This window comes from Cherax quadricarinatus, chromosome 94 (genome assembly GCF_038502225.1).
Source record: "Cherax quadricarinatus isolate ZL_2023a chromosome 94, ASM3850222v1, whole genome shotgun sequence".
Classification (NCBI taxonomy): Eukaryota; Metazoa; Arthropoda; class Malacostraca; order Decapoda; family Parastacidae; genus Cherax; species Cherax quadricarinatus.
The window spans coordinates 8,215,376-8,235,893 of NC_091385.1; the positions used below are offsets into that span (position 1 = coordinate 8,215,376).

Below are 20,518 nucleotides of genomic sequence, written 5' to 3' on the forward strand. Positions count from 1 at the left end.
TCATTAAAATTTCTTGACAGTGCCTCTCCCACTCTATCATCTGCTCTCCTTTTGCACTCTCTCACCACTCTCTTCACCTTTCTTTTACTCTCCATATACTCTGCTCTTCTTATAACACTTCTGCTTTGTAAAAACCTCTCGTAAGCTACCTTTTTCTCTTTTATCACACCCTTTACTTCATCATTCCACCAATCACTCCTCTTTCCTCCTGCCCCCACCCTCCTATAACCACAAACTTCTGCCCCACATTCTAATACTGCATTTTTAAAACTATTCCAACCCTCTTCAACCCCCCCACTACTCATCTTTGCACTAGCCCACCTTTCTGCCAATAGTCGCTTATATCTCACCCGAACTTCCTCCTCCCTTAGTTTATACACTTTCACCTCCCTCTTACTTGTTGTTGCCACCTTCCTCTTTTCCCATCTACCTCTTACTCTAACTGTAGCTACAACTAAATAATGATCTGATATATCAGTTGCCCCTCTATAAACATGTACATCCTGGAGCCTACCCATCAACCTTTTATCCACCAATACATAATCTAATAAACTACTTTCATTACGTGCTACATCATACCTTGTATATTTATTTATCCTCTTTTTCATAAAATATGTATTATTTATTACCAAATCTCTTTCTACACATAGCTCAATTAAAGGCTCCCCATTTACATTTACCCCTGGCACCCCAAATTTACCTACTACTCCCTCCATAACATTTTTACCCACTTTAGCATTGAAATCCCCAACCACCATTACTCTCACACTTGATTCAAAACTCCCCACGCATTCACTCAACATTTCCCAAAATCTCTCACTCTACACTTTTCTCTTCTCCAGGTGCATATACACTTACTATAACCCACTTTTCACATCCAATCTTTATTTTACTCCACATAATCCTTGAATTAATACATTTATGGTCCCTCTTTTCCTGCCATAGCTTATCCTTCAACATTATTGCTACTCCTTCTTTAGCTCTAACTCTATTTGAAACCCCTGACCTAATCCCATTTATTCCTCTCCACTGAAACTCTCCCACCCCCTTCAGTTTTGTTTCACTTAAAGCCAGGACATCCAGCTTCTTCTCATTCATAACATCCACAATCATCTCTTTCTTATCATTTGCACAACATCCACGCACATTCAGACTTCCCACTTTGACAATTTTCTTCTTTTTATTCTTTTTAGTAATTATTACAGGAAAAGGGGTTACTAGCCCATTGTTCCCGGCATTTTAGTTGACTTTTACAACACGCATGGCTTATGGAGGAAAGATTCTTATTCCACTTCCCCATGGATATAAAAGGAAAAGTAATAAGACCAAGAACTATTAAGATAAAATCAAAGAAAACTCAGATGAGTGTGCATAAATAAACATGTACATGTATGTGTAGTGTGACCTAAGTGTAAGTACAAGTAGCAAGACGTACCTGTAATCTTGCATATTTATGAGACAGACAAAAGACACCAGCAATCCTACCATCATGTAAAACAATTACAGGCTTTCGTTTTACACTCACTTTAATATTAAAATGGTATAAAATACCGACAGGTTGTTAGGTAAGACACATATGCAACAGTTAGGTATCTTTATTTCGAAACGTTTCGCCTACACAGTAGGCTTCTTCAGTCGAGTACAGAAAAGTTGATAGAAGCAGAAGATACTTGAAGACGATGTAATCAGTCCATCACCCTTAAAATTTTGAGGTGGTCAGTCCCTCAGTCTGGAGAAGAGCATTGTTCCATAGTATGAAACAATATGGAGATGAAGTGACAGGATGGAGCCTTATATAGCGCCAAGAGGTGAGACGTAGGTCACTAGAAGAGGTAAGAACTCAGATGTTGGGAGGTCAGGTCCCTCTCAAATCCAGCCGCTCTCACTAGTGGAGGTAGTCGAAGTTGATTGCAGGTCTGTACCAAGATACCCTTGTGTTGCAGTGTCTGACAGATTGAATATTAAAATGGTATAAAATACCGACAGGTTGTTAGGTAAGACACATATGCAACAGTTAGGTATCTTTATTTCGAAACGTTTTGCCTACACAGTAGGCTTCTTCAGTCGAGTACAGAAAAGTTGATAAAAGCAAGGGTATCTTGGTACAGACCTGCAATCAACTTCGACTACCTCCACTAGTGAGAACGGCTGGATTTGAGAGGGACCTGACCTCCCAACATCTGCGTTCTTACCTCTTCTAGTGACCTACGTCTCACCTCCTGGCGCTATATAAGGCTCCATCCTGTCACTTCATCTCCATATTGTTTCATACTATGGAACAATGCTCTTCTCCAGACTGAGGGACTGACCACCTCAAAACTTTAAGGGTGATGGACTGATTACATCGTCTTCAAGTATCTTCTGCTTCTATCAACTTTTCTGTACTCGACTGAAGAAGCCTACTGTGTAGGCGAAACGTTTCGAAACAAAGATACCTAACTGTTGCATATGTGTCTTACCTACACTCACTTGGCAGGACTGTAGTACCTCCCTGGGTGGTTGTTGTCTACCATCCTACTACATATATATATATATATATATATATATATATATATATATATATATATATATATATATATATATATATATATATATATATATATATATATATATATATATATATATATAATTATTGCAACCACGAACAATATGTATATAAATTACCTAAATTAACCCCTCAAAAAGTCAGTGACAATTTCCAAAATATAATCAAAGTAAGCGCCAAACCCTGGAGGGTCACACAGCAACAGCATGCATAATACATAGGCCTATACACAGACCTATACATATTTACCTGTTTTTTCTTTCATCAGAAGATATAACAATTTTTTCCACATGATGGACAGTGGCTGACATCCTGGGTTTTAAATATCCATCTGGGTTGTCCTCCTCTTGTGTTATTACACTATTATCAACCTTACTGGAGGTCTCAAAACGCATAAATAAATTCGTGGGAATCGCTGGAGATGAAGAATTATTAAAATTGTTCTTGACCTCTGACCTGAGTGACGTGCTGACAGTGTCAGTGTTTGTGAAGGTCAGGATCCTCCTGACGTCGCCAGTCACCCCCAGCATAACTAATATCAAAGTCACACCGCTGATTAACACCAACAATCTGTAAGTACATTTCATTTTGGCACGATGAGGAGGGAGAAAGAAGCCATCACCAGCGTCCTCCAACACACTTTCTCCATCACCTCCTTCACCCGCGTCTCGCTGCCACACCCGCCACCAAACTCATCATACTCTATCAAACTATTAATCTAATTCATCAATCATCTTCAAAACTCACTTATAATAACTCATGTCTGACACCATCACTGGATCCCAATGTAATATTTACTTAATTTAATTATTTACTCCGTAATTCCATAGTAAATGAGTTTTAAATTTACGTCTGGCAGCTGTAACTGGCTACTGTTTGTTTACAATTAAATTGAAGCTCAGCGGCTAGCTTATTAACTGAAGCTTATTAACTGAAGCTTATTATTAACTGAAGCTTATTATTAACTGAAGCTTATTAACTGAAGCTTATTATTAACTGAAGCTTATTAACTGAAGCTTATTAACTGACGCTTATTAACTGAAGCTTATTAACGTTAACTGAAGCTTATTAACTGAAGCTTATTATTAACTGAAGCTGCTTATTAACTGAAGCTTATTAATTGAAGCTTATTAACTGAAGCTTAACTGAAGCTTATTAATTGAAGCTTATTAACTGAAGCTTATTAACTGAAGCTTATTATTAACTGAAGCTTATTAACTGAAGCTTATTAACTGAAGCTTATTATTAACTGAAGCTTATTAACTGAAGCTTATTATTAACTGAAGCTTATTATTAACTGAAGCTTATTATTAACTGAAGCTTATTTTAACTGAAGCTTATTTTAACTGAAACTTATTAACTGAAGCTTATTTTAACTGAAACTTATTAACTGAAGCTTATTAACTGAAGCTTAACTGAAGCTTATTAACTGAAGCTTATTAACTGAAGCTTATTAAGTGAAGCTTATTATTAACTGAAGCTTATTAACTGATGCTTGTTATTAAGTGAAGCTTATTATTAACTGAAGCTTATTAACTGAAGCTTATTAACTGAAGCTTATTATTAACTGAAGCTTATTAACTGAAGCTTATTAACTGAACCTTATTATTAACTGAAGCTTATTATTAACTGAAGCTTATTATTAAATGAAGCTTATTATTAAATGAAGCTTATTATTAACTGAAGCTTATTATTAACTGAAGCTTATTATTAACTGAAGCTTATTATTAACTGAAGCTTATTATTAAATGAAGCTTATTAACTGAAGTTTATTATTAACTGAAGCTTATTATTAACTGAAGCTTAACTGAAGCTTATTAACTGAAGCTTATTAACTGAAGCTTATTAACTGAAGCTTATTAACCAAAGCTTATTAACTGAAGCTAATTAACTGAAGCTCAGTAGCTAGCTTATTAGCTGAAGCTCAACAGCTAGCTTAATAACTGAAGCTTATTAACTTTAGCTTATTATTAACTGAAGCTCAGTAGCTAGCTTATTATTAACTGAAGCTTATTAATTGAAGCTCAGTAGCTAGCTTAACTGAAGCTCAGCAGCTAGCTTATTAACTGAAGCTCAGTAGCTAGCTTATTAACTGAAGCTCAGTAGCTAGCTTATTATTAACTGAAGCTCAGTGGCTAGCGTATTAAGTGAAGCTCAGTAGCTAGCTTATTAACTGAAGCTCAGTAGCTAGCTTATTAACTGAAGTTTATTATTAACTGAAGCTTATTAACTGAAGCTTATTATTAACTGAAGCTTAACTGAAGCTTATTAACTGAAGCTTATTAACTGAAGCTTATTAACCAAAGCTTATTAACTGAAGCTAATTAACTGAAGCTCAGTAGCTAGCTTTTTAGCTGAAGCTCAACAGCTAGCTTAATAACTGAAGCTTATTAACTTTAGCTTATTATTAACTGAAGCTTATTAACTGAAGCTCAGTAGCTAGCTTATTATTAACTGAAGCTTATTAATTGAAGCTCAGTAGCTAGCTTAACTGAAGCTCAGCAGCTAGCTTATTAACTGAAGCTCAGTAGCTAGCTTATTAACTGAAGCTCAGTAGCTAGCGTATTAAGTGAAGCTCAGTAGCTAGCTTATTAACTGAAGCTCAGTAGCTAGCTTATTAACTGAAGCTCAGTAGCTAGCTTATTAACTGAAGCTCAGTAGCTAGCTTATTAACTGAAGCTCAGTAGCTAGCTTATTAACTGAAGCTCAGTAGCTAGCTTATTAATTGAAGCTTATTAACTAAAGCTCAGTAGCTAGCTTAACTGAAGCTCAGTAGCTAGCTTATTAACTGAAGCTCAGTAGCTAGCTTATTAGCTGAAGCTCAACAGCTAGCTTAATAACTGAAGCTTATTAACTTTAGCTTATTATTAACTGAAGCTCAGTAGCTAGCTTATTATTAACTGAAGCTTATTAATTGAAGCTCAGTAGCTAGCTTAACTGAAGCTCAGCAGCTAGCTTATTAACTGAAGCTCAGTAGCTAGCTTATTAACTGAAGCTCAGTAGCTAGCTTATTATTAACTGAAGCTCAGTGGCTAGCGTATTAAGTGAAGCTCAGTAGCTAGCTTATTAACTGAAGCTCAGTAGCTAGCTTATTAACTGAAGTTTATTATTAACTGAAGCTTATTAACTGAAGCTTATTATTAACTGAAGCTTAACTGAAGCTTATTAACTGAAGCTTATTAACTGAAGCTTATTAACCAAAGCTTATTAACTGAAGCTAATTAACTGAAGCTCAGTAGCTAGCTTTTTAGCTGAAGCTCAACAGCTAGCTTAATAACTGAAGCTTATTAACTTTAGCTTATTATTAACTGAAGCTTATTAACTGAAGCTCAGTAGCTAGCTTATTATTAACTGAAGCTTATTAATTGAAGCTCAGTAGCTAGCTTAACTGAAGCTCAGCAGCTAGCTTATTAACTGAAGCTCAGTAGCTAGCTTATTAACTGAAGCTCAGTAGCTAGCTTATTATTAACTGAAGCTCAGTGGCTAGCGTATTAAGTGAAGCTCAGTAGCTAGCTTATTAACTGAAGCTCAGTAGCTAGCTTATTAACTGAAGCTCAGTAGCTAGCTTATTAACTGAAGCTCAGTAGCTAGCTTATTAACTGAAGCTCAGTAGCTAGCTTATTAACTGAAGCTCAGTAGCTAGCTTATTAATTGAAGCTTATTAACTAAAGCTCAGTAGCTAGCTTAACTGAAGCTCAGTAGCTAGCTTATTAACTGAAGCTCAGTAGCTAGCTTATTAACTGAAGCTCAGTAGCTAGCTTATTAACTGAAGCTCAGTAGCTAGCTTATTAACTGAAGCTCAGTAGCTAGCTTATTAACTGAAGCTCAGTAGCTAGCTTATTAACTGAAGCTCAGTAGCTAGCTTATTAACTGAAGCTCAGTAGCTAATTAACTGAAGCTCAGCAGCTAGCTTATTAACTGAAGCTCAGTAGCTAGCTTAACTGAAGCTCAGTAGCTAGTTTATTAACTGAAGCTCAGTAGCTAGCTTATTAACTGAAGCTCAGTGGCTAGCTTAGTAAGTGAAGCTCAGTAGCTAGCTTATTAAGTGAAGCTCAGTAGCTAGCTTATTAACTGAAGCTCAGTAGCTAGCTTATTAACTGAAGCTCAGTAGCTAGCTTATTAACTGAAGCTCAGTGGCTAGCTTATTAACTAGAACATATATACACTGCAATAGAGAAAAAAGAAGTCCCACTGGGGATCTTCATTGACTTACGTAAAGCTTTTGATACAGTTGACCATGACTTGCTCCACGTAAAATTGTCACACTATGGTATAAGAGGGCACTCCCTCAACTACCTCAAGTCTTACCTCAGCAACAGAAGCCAATATGTGTACGCAAATGGGGCAAACTCTTCTGCACAACCAATTACAGTTGGTGTCCCACAGGGAAGTGTCCTTGGCCCTCTTCTCTTTCTCCTATACATAAATGACCTTCCAAATGCTTCGCAATTACTCAAACCCACACTATTTGCAGATGACACTACATACGTCTTCTCTCACCCGAGCCCAGTCACGCTAGCCAATACTGTAAATACCGAATTACAGAAAATATCTACCTGGATGAGGACTAACAAACTTACACTAAACATTGACAAAACCTACTTCATTCAGTTTGGTAACAGAGCTACAGATGTCCCTCTTAACATAATGATAAATGGATCACCTATCACAAAACTAACAGAGGGAAAATTCTTAGGAATCCACCTTGATAATAGACTCAAATTTCATACACATATACATCAAATTTCTAAGAAAATTTCCAAGACTGTAGGCATACTATCGAAGATACGGTACTATGTTCCACAGTCAGCCCTCCTGGCCCTATATCACTCTCTTATTTACCCCTATCTCACCTATGGAATTTGTGCATGGGGCTCAACAACAATTAACCATCTCAGACCACTAATTACCCAACAAAAGGCTGCAGTTAGAATGATAACAAATTCTCACTACAGGCAGCACACTCCACCAATATTCAATACACTAAACCTACTCACCATACAAAACATCCATACTTATTACTGCACCTATTACATACATAGAACACTTAACTCTGATATTAACCCTCCCCTCAAACATCTCCTTGCCAACCTCAACAGAACACATGACCATAACACAAGGCACAGATCACTCTTTGATGTTCCTCGTGTCCATCTCACACTATGCAAAAACTCAATGCACATAAAAGGCCCTAAAATCTGGAATTCATTACCTGTAAATATAAAAGAAACACTACCTGTTTATAAATTCAAGTCTCTTCTCAAAGATTACTTACTCACCCAAAACCAAATAAATACTGAATAACTGAACATTATAAATTGTATATCTTAAATGTTTCTCACAATTATATCACATAAATGTTAAACCTAAAACCCAATCTAACTTTATTATTTTTTAAATACACTACCTAACAGAATCACTACCTAACTGAATGCAACCATATGACCTGTCTTTGTAATACTCACTTGTGCTTTATAGTTATCTGTTTACATTAATGTTTTATCACTGATTTCATCATTGCTTAGTAGCAGCGCTGTATAGTCCTTGTGGCTTAGCGCTTCTTTTTGATTATAATAATAATAATAATCATTGCTTAGTTAATCTTAAGTTAATTTTAAGCCAGCCCGTAATGCTATGCATAGTATAAGTGGCTTTGGCATACTGCTCTTATCTGTATTTTTTTTGTACCTCTGTATGTGTGCACAAATTGGAAATAAATAAATAAATAAATAAATAAATAAATAAGTTCAGTAGCTAGTTTATTAACTGAAGCTCAGTAGCTAGCTTATTAACTGAAGCTCAGTAACTAGTTAATTAACTGAAGCTCAGTAGCTAGCTTATTATTAATTGAAGCTCAGTGCCTAACCTATTAATAATAACAAATAATTATAAAATTAATAATCAGTAGCTAGTCTATTATTAATAATAATAATCAGTGACTAGCCAATTTTTCAAAGTTATTTTATCGCTATTTGCCTACATGCAATGACGTCATCACAATGACACGGGGCCAGGAGCTATGAATTGACCCTTGCAACCACAATTACGTGAGTACAAATGTTATTCTGGCTATAAATGTATTTTCTTCCTTTCGCAATAAGTTTTGTATGAGTGTTTGGAAAAATACACAAGGATCCCAATGGGAATAAGTCAAGGGCCCCAACGGGAATAAGGTAAGGACCCCAATGGGAATAAGGCAAGGACCCCAATGGGAATAAGTCAAGGACCCCAATGGGAATAAGTCAATGACCCCAACAGGAAGAAGTCAAGGACCCCAATGGGAAGAAATCAAGGACCTTAATGGAAATAAGGACTCTAATGGAAATAAATCAAGAACTATGGAAATATGTCAAGGACCCCAGAAGAAATCAAGAACAATGAAAATAAGAGAAGGACCCCAATGGAATAAGTCAAGGGCCCCATTGGTAATAAGTCACTTTGACTTTTATGGATTATCCTAGGTAATTTACACTATGTATAATAATTGCACTCGTGTGTACCTGTGCCTAAACTTATTTACGTCCGGTATTTAATTCAGTTGCTAGAGGCTAGAAAGTGACCCACAGAATCGCAAGGTATCCTGACGCTGCTATTCTGATCCCAGTTACATGGATGTTGGATTGTTTTCTGGGATCATGGCAGTAGTGAGGAAAGGATAGGAAGAAGAGGGAACATATGAGAAATATGGAAGAGGGAATGAGGAGAAGAACTGGTGGGAGAGAGAGGGAGGATTGGCATCTGGTGAGGCATGTGCTGTCACCCTGTGTGTTCCACTTGTTGCTACATCTGTTACCACTACTGCCACATTTGTTCCACCTGTTGCTGCATCTGTTACCACTACTGCTACATTTGTTCCACCTGTTGCTGCATCTGTTACCACTACTGCTACATTTGTTACTCCTGTCACTACATCTCTTACCACTACTGCTACATCTGTTGCAACTTATGCTACATCTGTTACCACTACTGCCACACCTGTTCCTCCTGTTGCTACATCTGTTACCACTACTGCCACATCTGTTACCACTACTGCTACATCTGTTACTACTACTGCCACATCTGTTCCTGCTGTTGCAAGATCGCCACTCGTCTGGATACCCATCAGTTACGTAACTCAGGGCAACCTGAGTTTAGAGCAGGTCGCTCCTGCCTATCCCAACTACTGGACCCCTATGACAAGGTTGTGGATGCTCTAGAAGACAAACAAAATGCAGATGTAGTATATACAGACTGTGTAAAAGCCTTTGACAAGTATGAACATGGTGTAATAGCACACAAAATGCATGATAAAGGAATAACAGTTAAAGTTGGTAGATGGATCTATAATTTCCTAACAAATAGAACACAGAGTAGTAGTAAACAGAGTAAAGTCTGAGGCGGCTATGGTGAAAAGCTCTGTTCCACAAGGCACAATGCTCGCCCCCATCCTGTTACTCATCCTCATATCTCACATAGACAGGGATGTAAACCACAGCACTGTGTGGCTTACATCCCTGTCTATGACACCTGAATTTGCATGACAGTGTCCTCCATTGAATACACTGCAAGACTCCAGGCGGACATCAACCAGATCTTTAAATGGGCCACAGAAAACAATATGAAGTTCAATGACGAGAAATTTCAATTACTCCGATATAGAAAATGTGAGGAAATTAAAACTATATCGGAGTATAAAACAAACTCCAACCACACAATTGAGCAAAAAACTAATGTAAAAGACCTGAGTGATAATGTCAGAGGATGTCACTTTCAAAGACTACAACAATGTATCAACTGCATCTCCTAGAAAAATGACAAGATGGATAATGAAAACCTTCAAAACTAGGGATGCCAAGCCCATGATGACACTCTTCAGGTCACTTGTTCTATCTAGGCTAGAATATTCCTGCACACTGAAAGTGCCTTTCAAGACAGGTGACCTAGAAAATATACAGAGAACCTTCACGGCACACACAAGTGCAACGAAACACCTAAATTACTGGGAATATTTTAAGTTCTTCGACCTGTACTCCCTGGAATGCAGGTGGGATACGTAAATGATTATATACACTTGAAAAATCCTAGAGGGCTTAGTACCAAATTTGCACACAAAAATCACTCCCTATGAAAGCAAAAGACTTGGCAGATGAAGCAACGTCCCCCTAATGAAAAGCAGGGGTGCCACTAGCACAATAAGAGACAACATAATAAATGTCAGGGGCCTCCCAGCATACATAAGGAGGATTACCCATAGACCCCTGGCTGTCTTCAAGAAGGCTTGAACAGGCACCTAAAGTCAGTACCTGATCAGCCGAGCTGTGGTTTGCACGTCGGTTTACGTGCGGCCAAAAGTAACAGCCTGGTTGATCAGGCCCTGATCTACCATGAGGCCTGGTCGTAGACTGGGCCACAGGGGCGTTTACCCCTGAGGCCCCTCTCCAGGTATACTCAAGGTATACATCTGTTACTACTACTGCCACATCTCTTCTTCCTGTTCTTACATCTGTTACTCCTGCCACATCCGCTCTTCCTTTTGCTAAATCTTTTACCACTAATGCATGTGTTCCTCCTATGGCCACATCAGTTACCACTACTGCACATGTGTTCCTCCCATTGCTACATCTGTTAACACTACTGTTACATTGTTTCTTCTGTTGAAACATCTGCTACCACTACTGCCACCTCTATTACCACTATTGCTACATCTGTTACTCTGCCTCCCGAGTCTCTTAGTTTGGATGTCAACTCACGGATGGAATTTCTCTTGAAGACAAGGATAACCAAGCATAGAATTAGCAGGAAGAAACGTTCCTCTTGTGACAAAACATACCGATGTTTCTTCAGTAAACAGCCTGGCTGATCAGGCCCTGATCCATCAGGAGGCCTGGTCATGGACTGGGCCGTGGGAGTGTTGACCCCCGGAACACCCTCCAGGTAAGTTAGCATGGGCCACCATTGTGGCCACAAATGCAAGTTTTTACAGATGAATCTCTTGTGTCATCCACTGAGATTGAGGATTAGTGAACTAGTAGCACCAATCACACCTGCCAGTGAAACACCTGTGATAACACCTGTGAGCAGTGAAAAGAGACGAGTGTATCACAAAAATAAATTATCTGAAGTTGCCGACAATGAACAAATAAGAATACACGAGAAATCTTTAAAACAGATTATAATGCATGGTTGTCTACAATGTTGACTTTTTTTTTTTTTTTTTCAACGAAATGGCCATGTCCCACCAAGGCAGGGTGGCCCAAAAAGAAAATCGAAAGTTTCTCTTTTTAAATTTAGTAATTTATACAAGGGAAGGGGTTACTAGCCCCTTGCCTCCGGCAGTTTAGTCGCCTCTTACAACAGACATGGCTTACGGAGGAAGAAACTTTTTGGGTTATCATACGTAATATACACATTAGTATAATAATTGTACTTATGTGTACCTGTTCCTAAATAAACTTACTAAGATAAAAGTGGAGTTTACAACCCATCACCTGGAAACCTTTGTGACAGTGAAATGTGAAAAATGTGATGTAAAGTATGGTACTGAGTTGCATTCATAGTGTCTAAATGGAAGTATGTGTATGAGTGTTTATAGTGAAATGCTGTGAGGTGGTAGTTACAGTAGCTTCTACCTGGAGGGTGTTCCAGGGGTCAACGCTCCCGTGGCCTGGTCCATGACCAAGCCTCCTGGTGGATCAACTAGGATGTTACTGCTGGCCGAATGCAATTCAACATGTAAACCACAGCTTGACTGGTCAGGTACTGACTTTGGGTACCTATCCAGCTCCCTCTAATTCATTCAACAAATTTTGTTCAGTGGTTCCTGAAACCTATGTACAATAAACAGACAACATTACAAAGAAGGCAGTAGCAAAATATCAAGAAACCTTGGATAAATCCCATAAAAGTGTAAGAGAAACATCTGAAAAGATAGGGTTCGTCAAGAGTTGGTTATATTCTGCTTTTGACTCTCGCCTCGGCAGGTCATAGCAGCTCTCCTTACTTATTCAGTCTCCCTACGATCCCCATTGGGGAGGGGAACCTTTACTATCGTCATCTTCTGCCTTGACTTGCACGATGAGCTATGCAAATCGTGTCAAGATCAAGCCAAACAGTGGCACTGTTGATGATTCAACGAAGCTTGCTCTTGCAACCGTCGTTCAGGGTGCACTGCATGTGAAATTCAATGCTATTCTGTCACTCAAAGAAGCTTTCATTGTCGTGTGTCACGATGTTGAAGCAGAGAAGATACTACAGAAGCCACCACTACTCTTACTGCTCAAGGATTTACTGTTATATCCTCTCCTGCTCTTAGGGCAATGAAATCAGTATTCCTGAAAAAAATGGACAAGATTCTCACTTCTCTACCAATTGCTGAACTCAAGTCATCTATTAAAACTCAAAATACTTGGGCTACTGTTGACAGCATCACTAAAATCCCGAATGCATCGTCTATGCTCAAGGTCACCTTTACCGATGTGAACGCGGCAGCCACTGCTCTGAATGAAAGTCTTGCAGTATACTACTACTACTACATCAATCCCACCTACATAGAAGCAGAGAGATTTCACAACATCCAACATTGCTGGAACTGCTATTCCTATCTACACACCACCAAGGCCTGTCCACTAAAAGACAAAAAGTTCTGCACAACATGTGGTAGTGAGGGACACACCTTTAGTTCCAGCATGTTTAAACTGCAAAAGCAACGATCACCATACTCTGGCAGCAAAATGTCCTACTAGAAAGGACATTATGAAGAAAACACAAGATGCAGCACAGAAAAAAATCATCTAACAAGTCACCAACGTATGCCGCAATTGCAAAGTTGCAGGCGGCTACTACAAAATTACTTCAAGCCTCTACTCAACCCGCCTCCACCACCACCATCAGTCCTCCAACATGTGACCTAACAAAAATCCACAACTGTCTACTATATGCTCATATGCAGAACATGGCTGTACCTGGATCCTTCAATACTACCATCAATGAGTTATTTGCCTTGAACAACATGCCATCATTTATATTTCCAGCATCTCCACCTTCTGCAGAAATTCTCAAATTCACAAAGGACTTAATTGCCACCTCTGCTGCAGTAGCTCCACTGCCACTACCAACTAGTGACGTCACTCCAACAACGTCCAATGAGAAGCCTCTGCCACCACCACTCCTCATTGAAACCCACCAATCAGAAACCTCGCCACCAACATCATCTTCCTCCTCGTCCACTGAAGCAGACATCGAATCTTCAACCCCACCTAAAACACCACTTAACAAGAATAATGAACCTGGCCCAACAACACCATCTTACGAGTCTCGACTACTACTACTACTACCCATGGCTTGGATTTACCTTCTACACCAGAGCAAATTATCCTCAAGAAATGCTGCTACCAGAACTGCACACTAACCTCATCAAAAAGACAGTCACGTTTACCACCGATTCCACTTGCCAAGTTGCTTCAGTTGAACTTTCTAAACTTTCAAAAGCACATTGAAGAATATTCTCAAGATCCCCACCATCAACACTTATTAACACGCCTCATGGTCATCCCAATGCAACGTTTTAAACGTCTTGAAAATGGAATTGAAATCAACAAGCAAAATGTCATCGTGAAACAGCATCACAACTCCAAGTAACCACCAAACTCCTTGAACTGACCAATCAATGATAAGCTCCTCCCTTGTCGCCTACAGTCTCCAATCATCAGCATGTCTCCATTTCTTCCATCAAGCAAGATGCAGCCGGCTCCTGCAGAGTCTCCAGTTGCCTTCTATATTGCCTTCGTCAGTGTTGTCCTACAACTCAAGACATTCCTCTCACCGTTTATTCTTCGCCCTGTCCCCACTTGTCCCTCGCCCCTAGTGGGTCTTTACCTGTGAATCCTCATTCATTCATTCGAAAAGATATGCCAAATGAATATGGCATTTTTCCAGTGCAGGTGACACATGCTGGCGCATGGCACACCAGAAGCTATCATTCCACTCTTGGGATAGGAGTTGCCATTGATGCAGAATATGAAATATGGCAATATGAAAGTGGAGGCTGCAAAAAAATAATATAGCCACAATCTGTTGGCTACAATATGCAATTTGAGGTCATTGATTGAAGCTGACACTGCAACTTTTGCAGACATCAGTGGCATGAGCAATGGGGACAGACCTTACCCCAAAATGGATATTAGAAAAGAGAAATGAATCAATCATTATTCCAAAAGATGGAAAAAACCACTTTCAGCATTTGTTAAAAATAATTACATATACAAAAGAATGCATGCATGAGCGTGTTTGATAGGAGTGAATGGAGACAAATGGTTTTTAATACTTGACGTGCTGTTGGAATGTGAGCAAAGAAACACTTATGAAGGGGTTCAGGGAAACCGGCAGGCCGGACTTGAGTCCTGGAGATGGGAAGTACAGTGCCTGCACTCTGAAGGAGGGATGTTAATGTTGTAGTTTAAAAACTGTAGTGTAAAGCACCCTTCTGGCAAGACAGTGATGGAGTGAATGATGGTGAAAGTTTTTCTTTTTCGGGCCACCCTGCCTTGGTGGGAATCGGCCAGTGTGATAATAAAAAAAAAAATAAACAAAAGAATCACTGAAAAGCAGTAAGAAAAGGAGAAAGTTTTCAATGTTAGGGAAGATCACTCACTGATGCAATAATAGACAAGCTTGCATTTTACTTTGGCAGTAATACGAGGCAAAATGTAAATATGACTAAAGAAACAATGGGGAATGGCGTACTTGCAATGCTCTTGCATTACCCATTGAGTATCCTTGGTTTAATCCCCAGCCAGGTAGAAACACTGGGCATGTTTCCTTACATCTGCTGTCCCTGTTCACCTAGCGGTAAGTAGGTACCTGGGTGTTCGTCACCTTACACCAAATATTGGATGGAAGAAGAGAGGCCAAATCATTTATAGCAAGGAGAAAAAGTGCTGTGCTCAGAACGCATCCCTGGGGGACACCTTCAGCTTGGACAAAGTCCGAGGAGAGCACATTATTAACCCGAACACAGAAATGTCCGAAAGGGGGTAAAGCAGCAGGAATTGACGGGATCATGACAGTAATGCTAAAAGCAGGGGATGATATAGTGTTGGAGTGGTTGGTATTTTTGTTTAATAAATGTATGGAAGAGGGGAAAATACCTAGGGACTGGCAAAAAGCAAGTATAGTTCCTTTACATAAAGGGAAGGGGGACAAGAGAGATTGTAAAAATTATAGGGGAAGAAGTTTACTGAGTATACCAGGAAAAGTGTACGGTAGGGTTATTATTCAAAGAATTAGAGGTAAGACAGAATGTAGAATTGCGGATGAGCAAGGAGGCTTTAGAGTGGGTAGGGGATGTGTAGATCAAGTGTTTACATTGAAGCATATATGTGAACAGCATTTAGATAAAGGTAGGGAAGTTTTCATTGCATTTATGGATTTAGAAAAGGCATATGATAGAGTGGATAGGGAATCAATGTGGCAGATGTTGCAAGTATATGGAATAGGTAGTAAGTTACTAAAGGCTGTAAAGAGTTTTTTATGAAGATAGTGAGGCTGAGGTTGGGGTGTGTAGAAGATAAGGAGACTACTTCCCGGTAAAAGTAGGTCTTAGACAGGGATGTGTAATGTCACCATGGTTGTTTAATATATTTATAGATGGGGTTGTAAAAGAAGTAAATGCTAGGGTGTTCGGGAGAGGGGTGGGATTAAATTATGGGGAATCAAATTCAAAATGAGAATTGACACAGTTACTTTTTGCTGATGATACTGTGCTTATGGGAGATTCTAAAGAAAAATTGCAAAGGTTAGTGGATGAGTTTGGGAGGGTGTGTAAATGTAGAAAGTTGAAAGTGAACATGGAAAAGAGTAAGGTGATGAGGGTATCAAATGATTTAGATAGAGAAAAACTGGATATCACATTGGAGAGAAGGAGTATGGAAGAAGTGAATGTTTTCAGATATTTGAGAAGGGCGAGGTTAACCATAGAACTGATGAAGGAAAAAAGGCGAGTGGTGCATTGAGGTATATGTGGAGACAAAAAACGTTATCAATGGAGGCAAAGAAGGGAATGTATGAAAGTACAGTGGTATCAACACTCTTATATGGGTGTGAAGCTTGGGTTGTAAATGCTGCAGTGAGGAGGTGGTTGAAGGCAGTGGAGATGTCCTGTCTAAGGGCAATGTGTGGTGTAAATATTATGCAGAGAATTCAAAGTGTGGAAATTAGGAGACGGTGTGGAGTTAATAAAAGTATTAGTTAGAGGGCTGAAGAGGGGTTGTTGAGGTGGTTTGGTCATTTAGAGAGAATGGATCGAAGTAAATGACATGGTGAGCACATAAATCTGTAGGGGAAGGAAGGCAGGGTAGGGATTGTCCTCGAAAAGGTTGGAGGGAGGGGGTAGAGGTTTTGTGGGCGAGGGGCTTGGACTTCCAGAAAACATGCATGAGCGTGTTAGATAGGAGTGAATGGAGATGAATGGTTTTTGGGACCTGATGAGCTTTGGAGTGTGAGCAGGGTAATATTTTGTGAAGGGATTCAGGGAAACTGGTTATTTTTATATAGCCAGACTTGAGTCCTGCAAATGGGAATTACAATGCCTGCACTTTAAAGGAGGGGTTTGAGATATTGGCAGTTTGGAGGGATGTGTAATAGGATGGTATGTATATAATTGGGGCCCTTGATATTATATTCTATATAGAGTTTATTATATTTCAGGTCAATTTTTATATTGCATCTTTATATATATGCTTCTAAACTGTTGTATCTGGGTGCCTCTGCAAACACAGTGATTATGTATGAGTGAGGTGAAAGTGTTGAATGATGATGAAAGTATTTTCGTTTTGGGGAGTTTCTTTCTTTTCAGGTCACCCTGCCTAGGTGGGAGATGGCCAATTTGTTGGAAAAAAAATTCATTGATGTGGATAATACTACATAATATTATATACTTTATTTTATACATTTTTATACATATTAATCATACCACATTTGAGGACTAAAACTTAAACAGGTTACAGAAGTAAGATTATATCAGTAAGAATAAATATTAATAGTAATATCACATCAAAAATACAGTACTGTACCTAAAATATTATAACACTGAATTAAACTTAAAAATAAAAGAAAACTATTTCAACATTTTTTCTTTTAATAGTACACCGATCATCTCAAACCGAGGTAAGGTGACCTGTAAAAGAAGAAATATTTTCACCATCACTCACACTTGCCAGAGATGTGCTGATACTACAGTTCAGATGCCCCTTGAAACTACAAATATCCCCACTCCTCCTCAAGAGTACAGGCACTGTACTTCCCACCTCCAGGACTCAAGTCTGGCTAACCGGCTTCCCGGAATCCCTTCATAAATGTCACCATGCTCACACTTCAACAGCAAGTCATATTTAACATGCTCATACATGCCTGGGGGATATCTAAGCCCCTTGCATACAAAACCTCCTTTACCCCCCCCCCCTCTCTTTCTCTCTCTCTCTCTCTCTCTCTCTACAATTCTTCCTAGAGAAACCCCCTACCCCATCTTCCCTTTTTAACATTTTATTACCCCACAATTAGGAACCTAAAAATATACCACAACCTAAGAAGCTTTATCTGTGATGAAGATCATGGACTTCTACAATCATATCCTGATCTAAAGCTAAAGTATTCAATTTTGAGGCAAATATTACTTCAAAATCAAGTTGAAACAAACAATATATATACAGATTACTTAAAGGAGAAAGTGTAAGACAATTTTGTTTTATATTAAATCAGCCATTTGCCGCCAAGTTAGGGAGGAGGAGGAGCAGGGAACGTATTTACTATAGTGATATAAATGCTTTAGAAAAACCAACAAGTTGAAGAATGAGACTTGTGCAACATTTGATAATCTTAAGATCCCCAAATGTTGCATAATTGTCTTATTCCTCATGTTCGCTACTGTTCATTCCATAAATATCTTACCAGTGAAGGATATCACTGTTCCACTACTCTCCATATTACAACACCCATACCCATGCTTCAGAGTACAGGAACTGTACTTCTCAACTCCAGAACTGTAACATCCCCACCCATCCTTCAGAGTACAAGAACTGTACTTCTCAACTCCAGAACTGTAACATCCTCACCCATCCTTCAGTGTACAAGAACTGTACTTCTCAACTCCAGAACTGTAACATCCCCACCCATCCTTCAGAGTACAAGAACTGTACTTCTCAACTCCAGAACTGTAACATCCTCACCCATCCTTCAGAGTGCACAGGCACTGTGTTTCCCACCTTCAGGACTCAAATCCAGCTAAATGGCTTTCCTGCTCTCTGAATGATAGCTAGGGATGCTGCAATTCAGAGGATCATTTGAATTTTGAAGTCTATGCACTTCTGGAAAGACAACTAAAAAATGAGTGATGGTGAATGTGCTTCCTTCTTCATTTCATCATGTCTTGGTGGGCACAGCTCAAGTGTGTAATGTATAAAGGAAAAAAATTAATACATGTACTTATCAAGGGTAGTAAAATGTTATTTATACATACAATGAAAAACAAACTGTATATTCCAATATAAGCCTTTGGTATCCACACTACATGCAATAATTTTATGTAATGCCTTTCTTGAAGATCTAATTTTTTTTTTTTTTAAATTCTAATCATCAAATGTATTATACAAGAAGTCTCTGAGGGTAGTGCTTTGAACTTTGCTACCCGAGCCACCCTTCAGAACCACTTTCACAGCATTTTTCTTTTTAACGAAAGACAACTTTGGTTTGGGGAACTCGTCCACTTTGTGATGACCTCCGAGACCGTCATAGCCGACATGATCTGGTCCAGGTCTGGTGTCGCTTGTCTTCTGGCTCTTGCCTGCAAAATATAAACAGTTACACCGCATTACAGTAAACCTTTGATTTAATGAACCTCAATTTAACGGACTTCAAGATAAAATCCACTAGATCAACTGATCTGGAAACAATGGAGAAAGTTCACTCGAGAATTGCTCATAATTGTTTCAATCGGTACGAAAATGTCATCTCTATCCACCAAAACAGCCATTACCAATCCTTAAAAATCAAGAGTTTGCTGTACTAATTTGCTGTTACTAAGAACTTCAGTAATAATTTAAACACACAATATAGCTGATCCTCAACTCACAATGCCTTAAGTTGCATACAGTCACACTTACAGACGGGAAACACAAGACCCAGTTTAAGTTTTACAACCGCTGAGCTGCCGTACAAACGTGTGCAACATGACCATTCTTTTTTAGTATGTTTTTTCTATACAATCAATTTGCAATGAGGAAAAACCAGGATTGCAACTTGTGTATAAGATGAAAAATTTCCACGAATTAATCTTGAAGTACAACAATGAAAAATGAAAAGCTAAAAAGGTGCATTGCCAACAGCAATGCAAACTAACCTCTAAACTTTGATTAAAAAAACTTAAAGCACTAATTTACTTCTGTAAAATAAAAAGCCTGATATTATCTTTGATGAGATACAAGAGTTTTTCTGAAGAATTAGACACATGTGAAACACTTGGGTATCTTTACTGAGGAAACTTTTTGCCATGCAGTGGCTTCATCAGTCCTAAACAAAGAAGAATGGTGAAGATCAGAAGGAGTTTGAGGTAATCAGTCCCCCCAATATACAGTGGACCTCCGCCTTACGATCAGCTCCCAACTCGAACAATTATGTAAGTGTATTTTTGTAAGTGCTTTTGTACATGTATTTTTGGGGGTCTGAAACAGACTAATCTAATTTACATTATTCCTTATGGGAACAAATTCGTTCGGTAACGGCACCCAAACAGACTTCTGGAATGAATTAATATCGTAAGGTAAGGGTCCACTGTATAAGCCATATATGCTGTATTCTTTTCAAGATTCATGGACCGATTACATCGACTCCAGGCTGAGGGACCGATTACATCGACTCCAGGCTGAGGGACCGATTGCATTGACTCCAGGCTGAGGGACCGATTACATCGACTCCAGGCTGAGGGACCGATTACATCGACTCCAG

General features: G+C 38.8%; 2 protein-coding genes across 6 annotated transcripts in view; both read right to left on the reverse strand.

Annotated features, from left to right (window-relative positions):
- The window catches only part of LOC138855432 (glucoside xylosyltransferase 1-like), a 73,471-nt gene extending 70,245 nt beyond the window's left edge, over window positions 1-3,226 (reverse strand). The window contains exon 1 of the mRNA XM_070104757.1: window positions 2,795-3,226. Coding sequence (XP_069960858.1) covers window positions 2,795-3,132 — 338 coding nt within the window. The 5' untranslated portion in view covers window positions 3,133-3,226. The remainder of the gene's footprint in view (window positions 1-2,794) is intronic.
- Window positions 3,227-17,466: 14,240 nt separating this feature from the next.
- The window catches only part of LOC128700897 (E3 ubiquitin-protein ligase TRAIP), a 554,710-nt gene continuing 551,658 nt past the window's right edge, over window positions 17,467-20,518 (reverse strand). For all 5 annotated transcript variants that reach the window (XM_070104756.1, XM_070104753.1, XM_070104752.1 and 2 more), the window contains exon 12: window positions 17,467-19,358. In XM_070104756.1, the coding sequence (XP_069960857.1) occupies window positions 19,144-19,358 (215 nt within the window). In that variant the 3' untranslated portion in view covers window positions 17,467-19,143. The remainder of the gene's footprint in view (window positions 19,359-20,518) is intronic.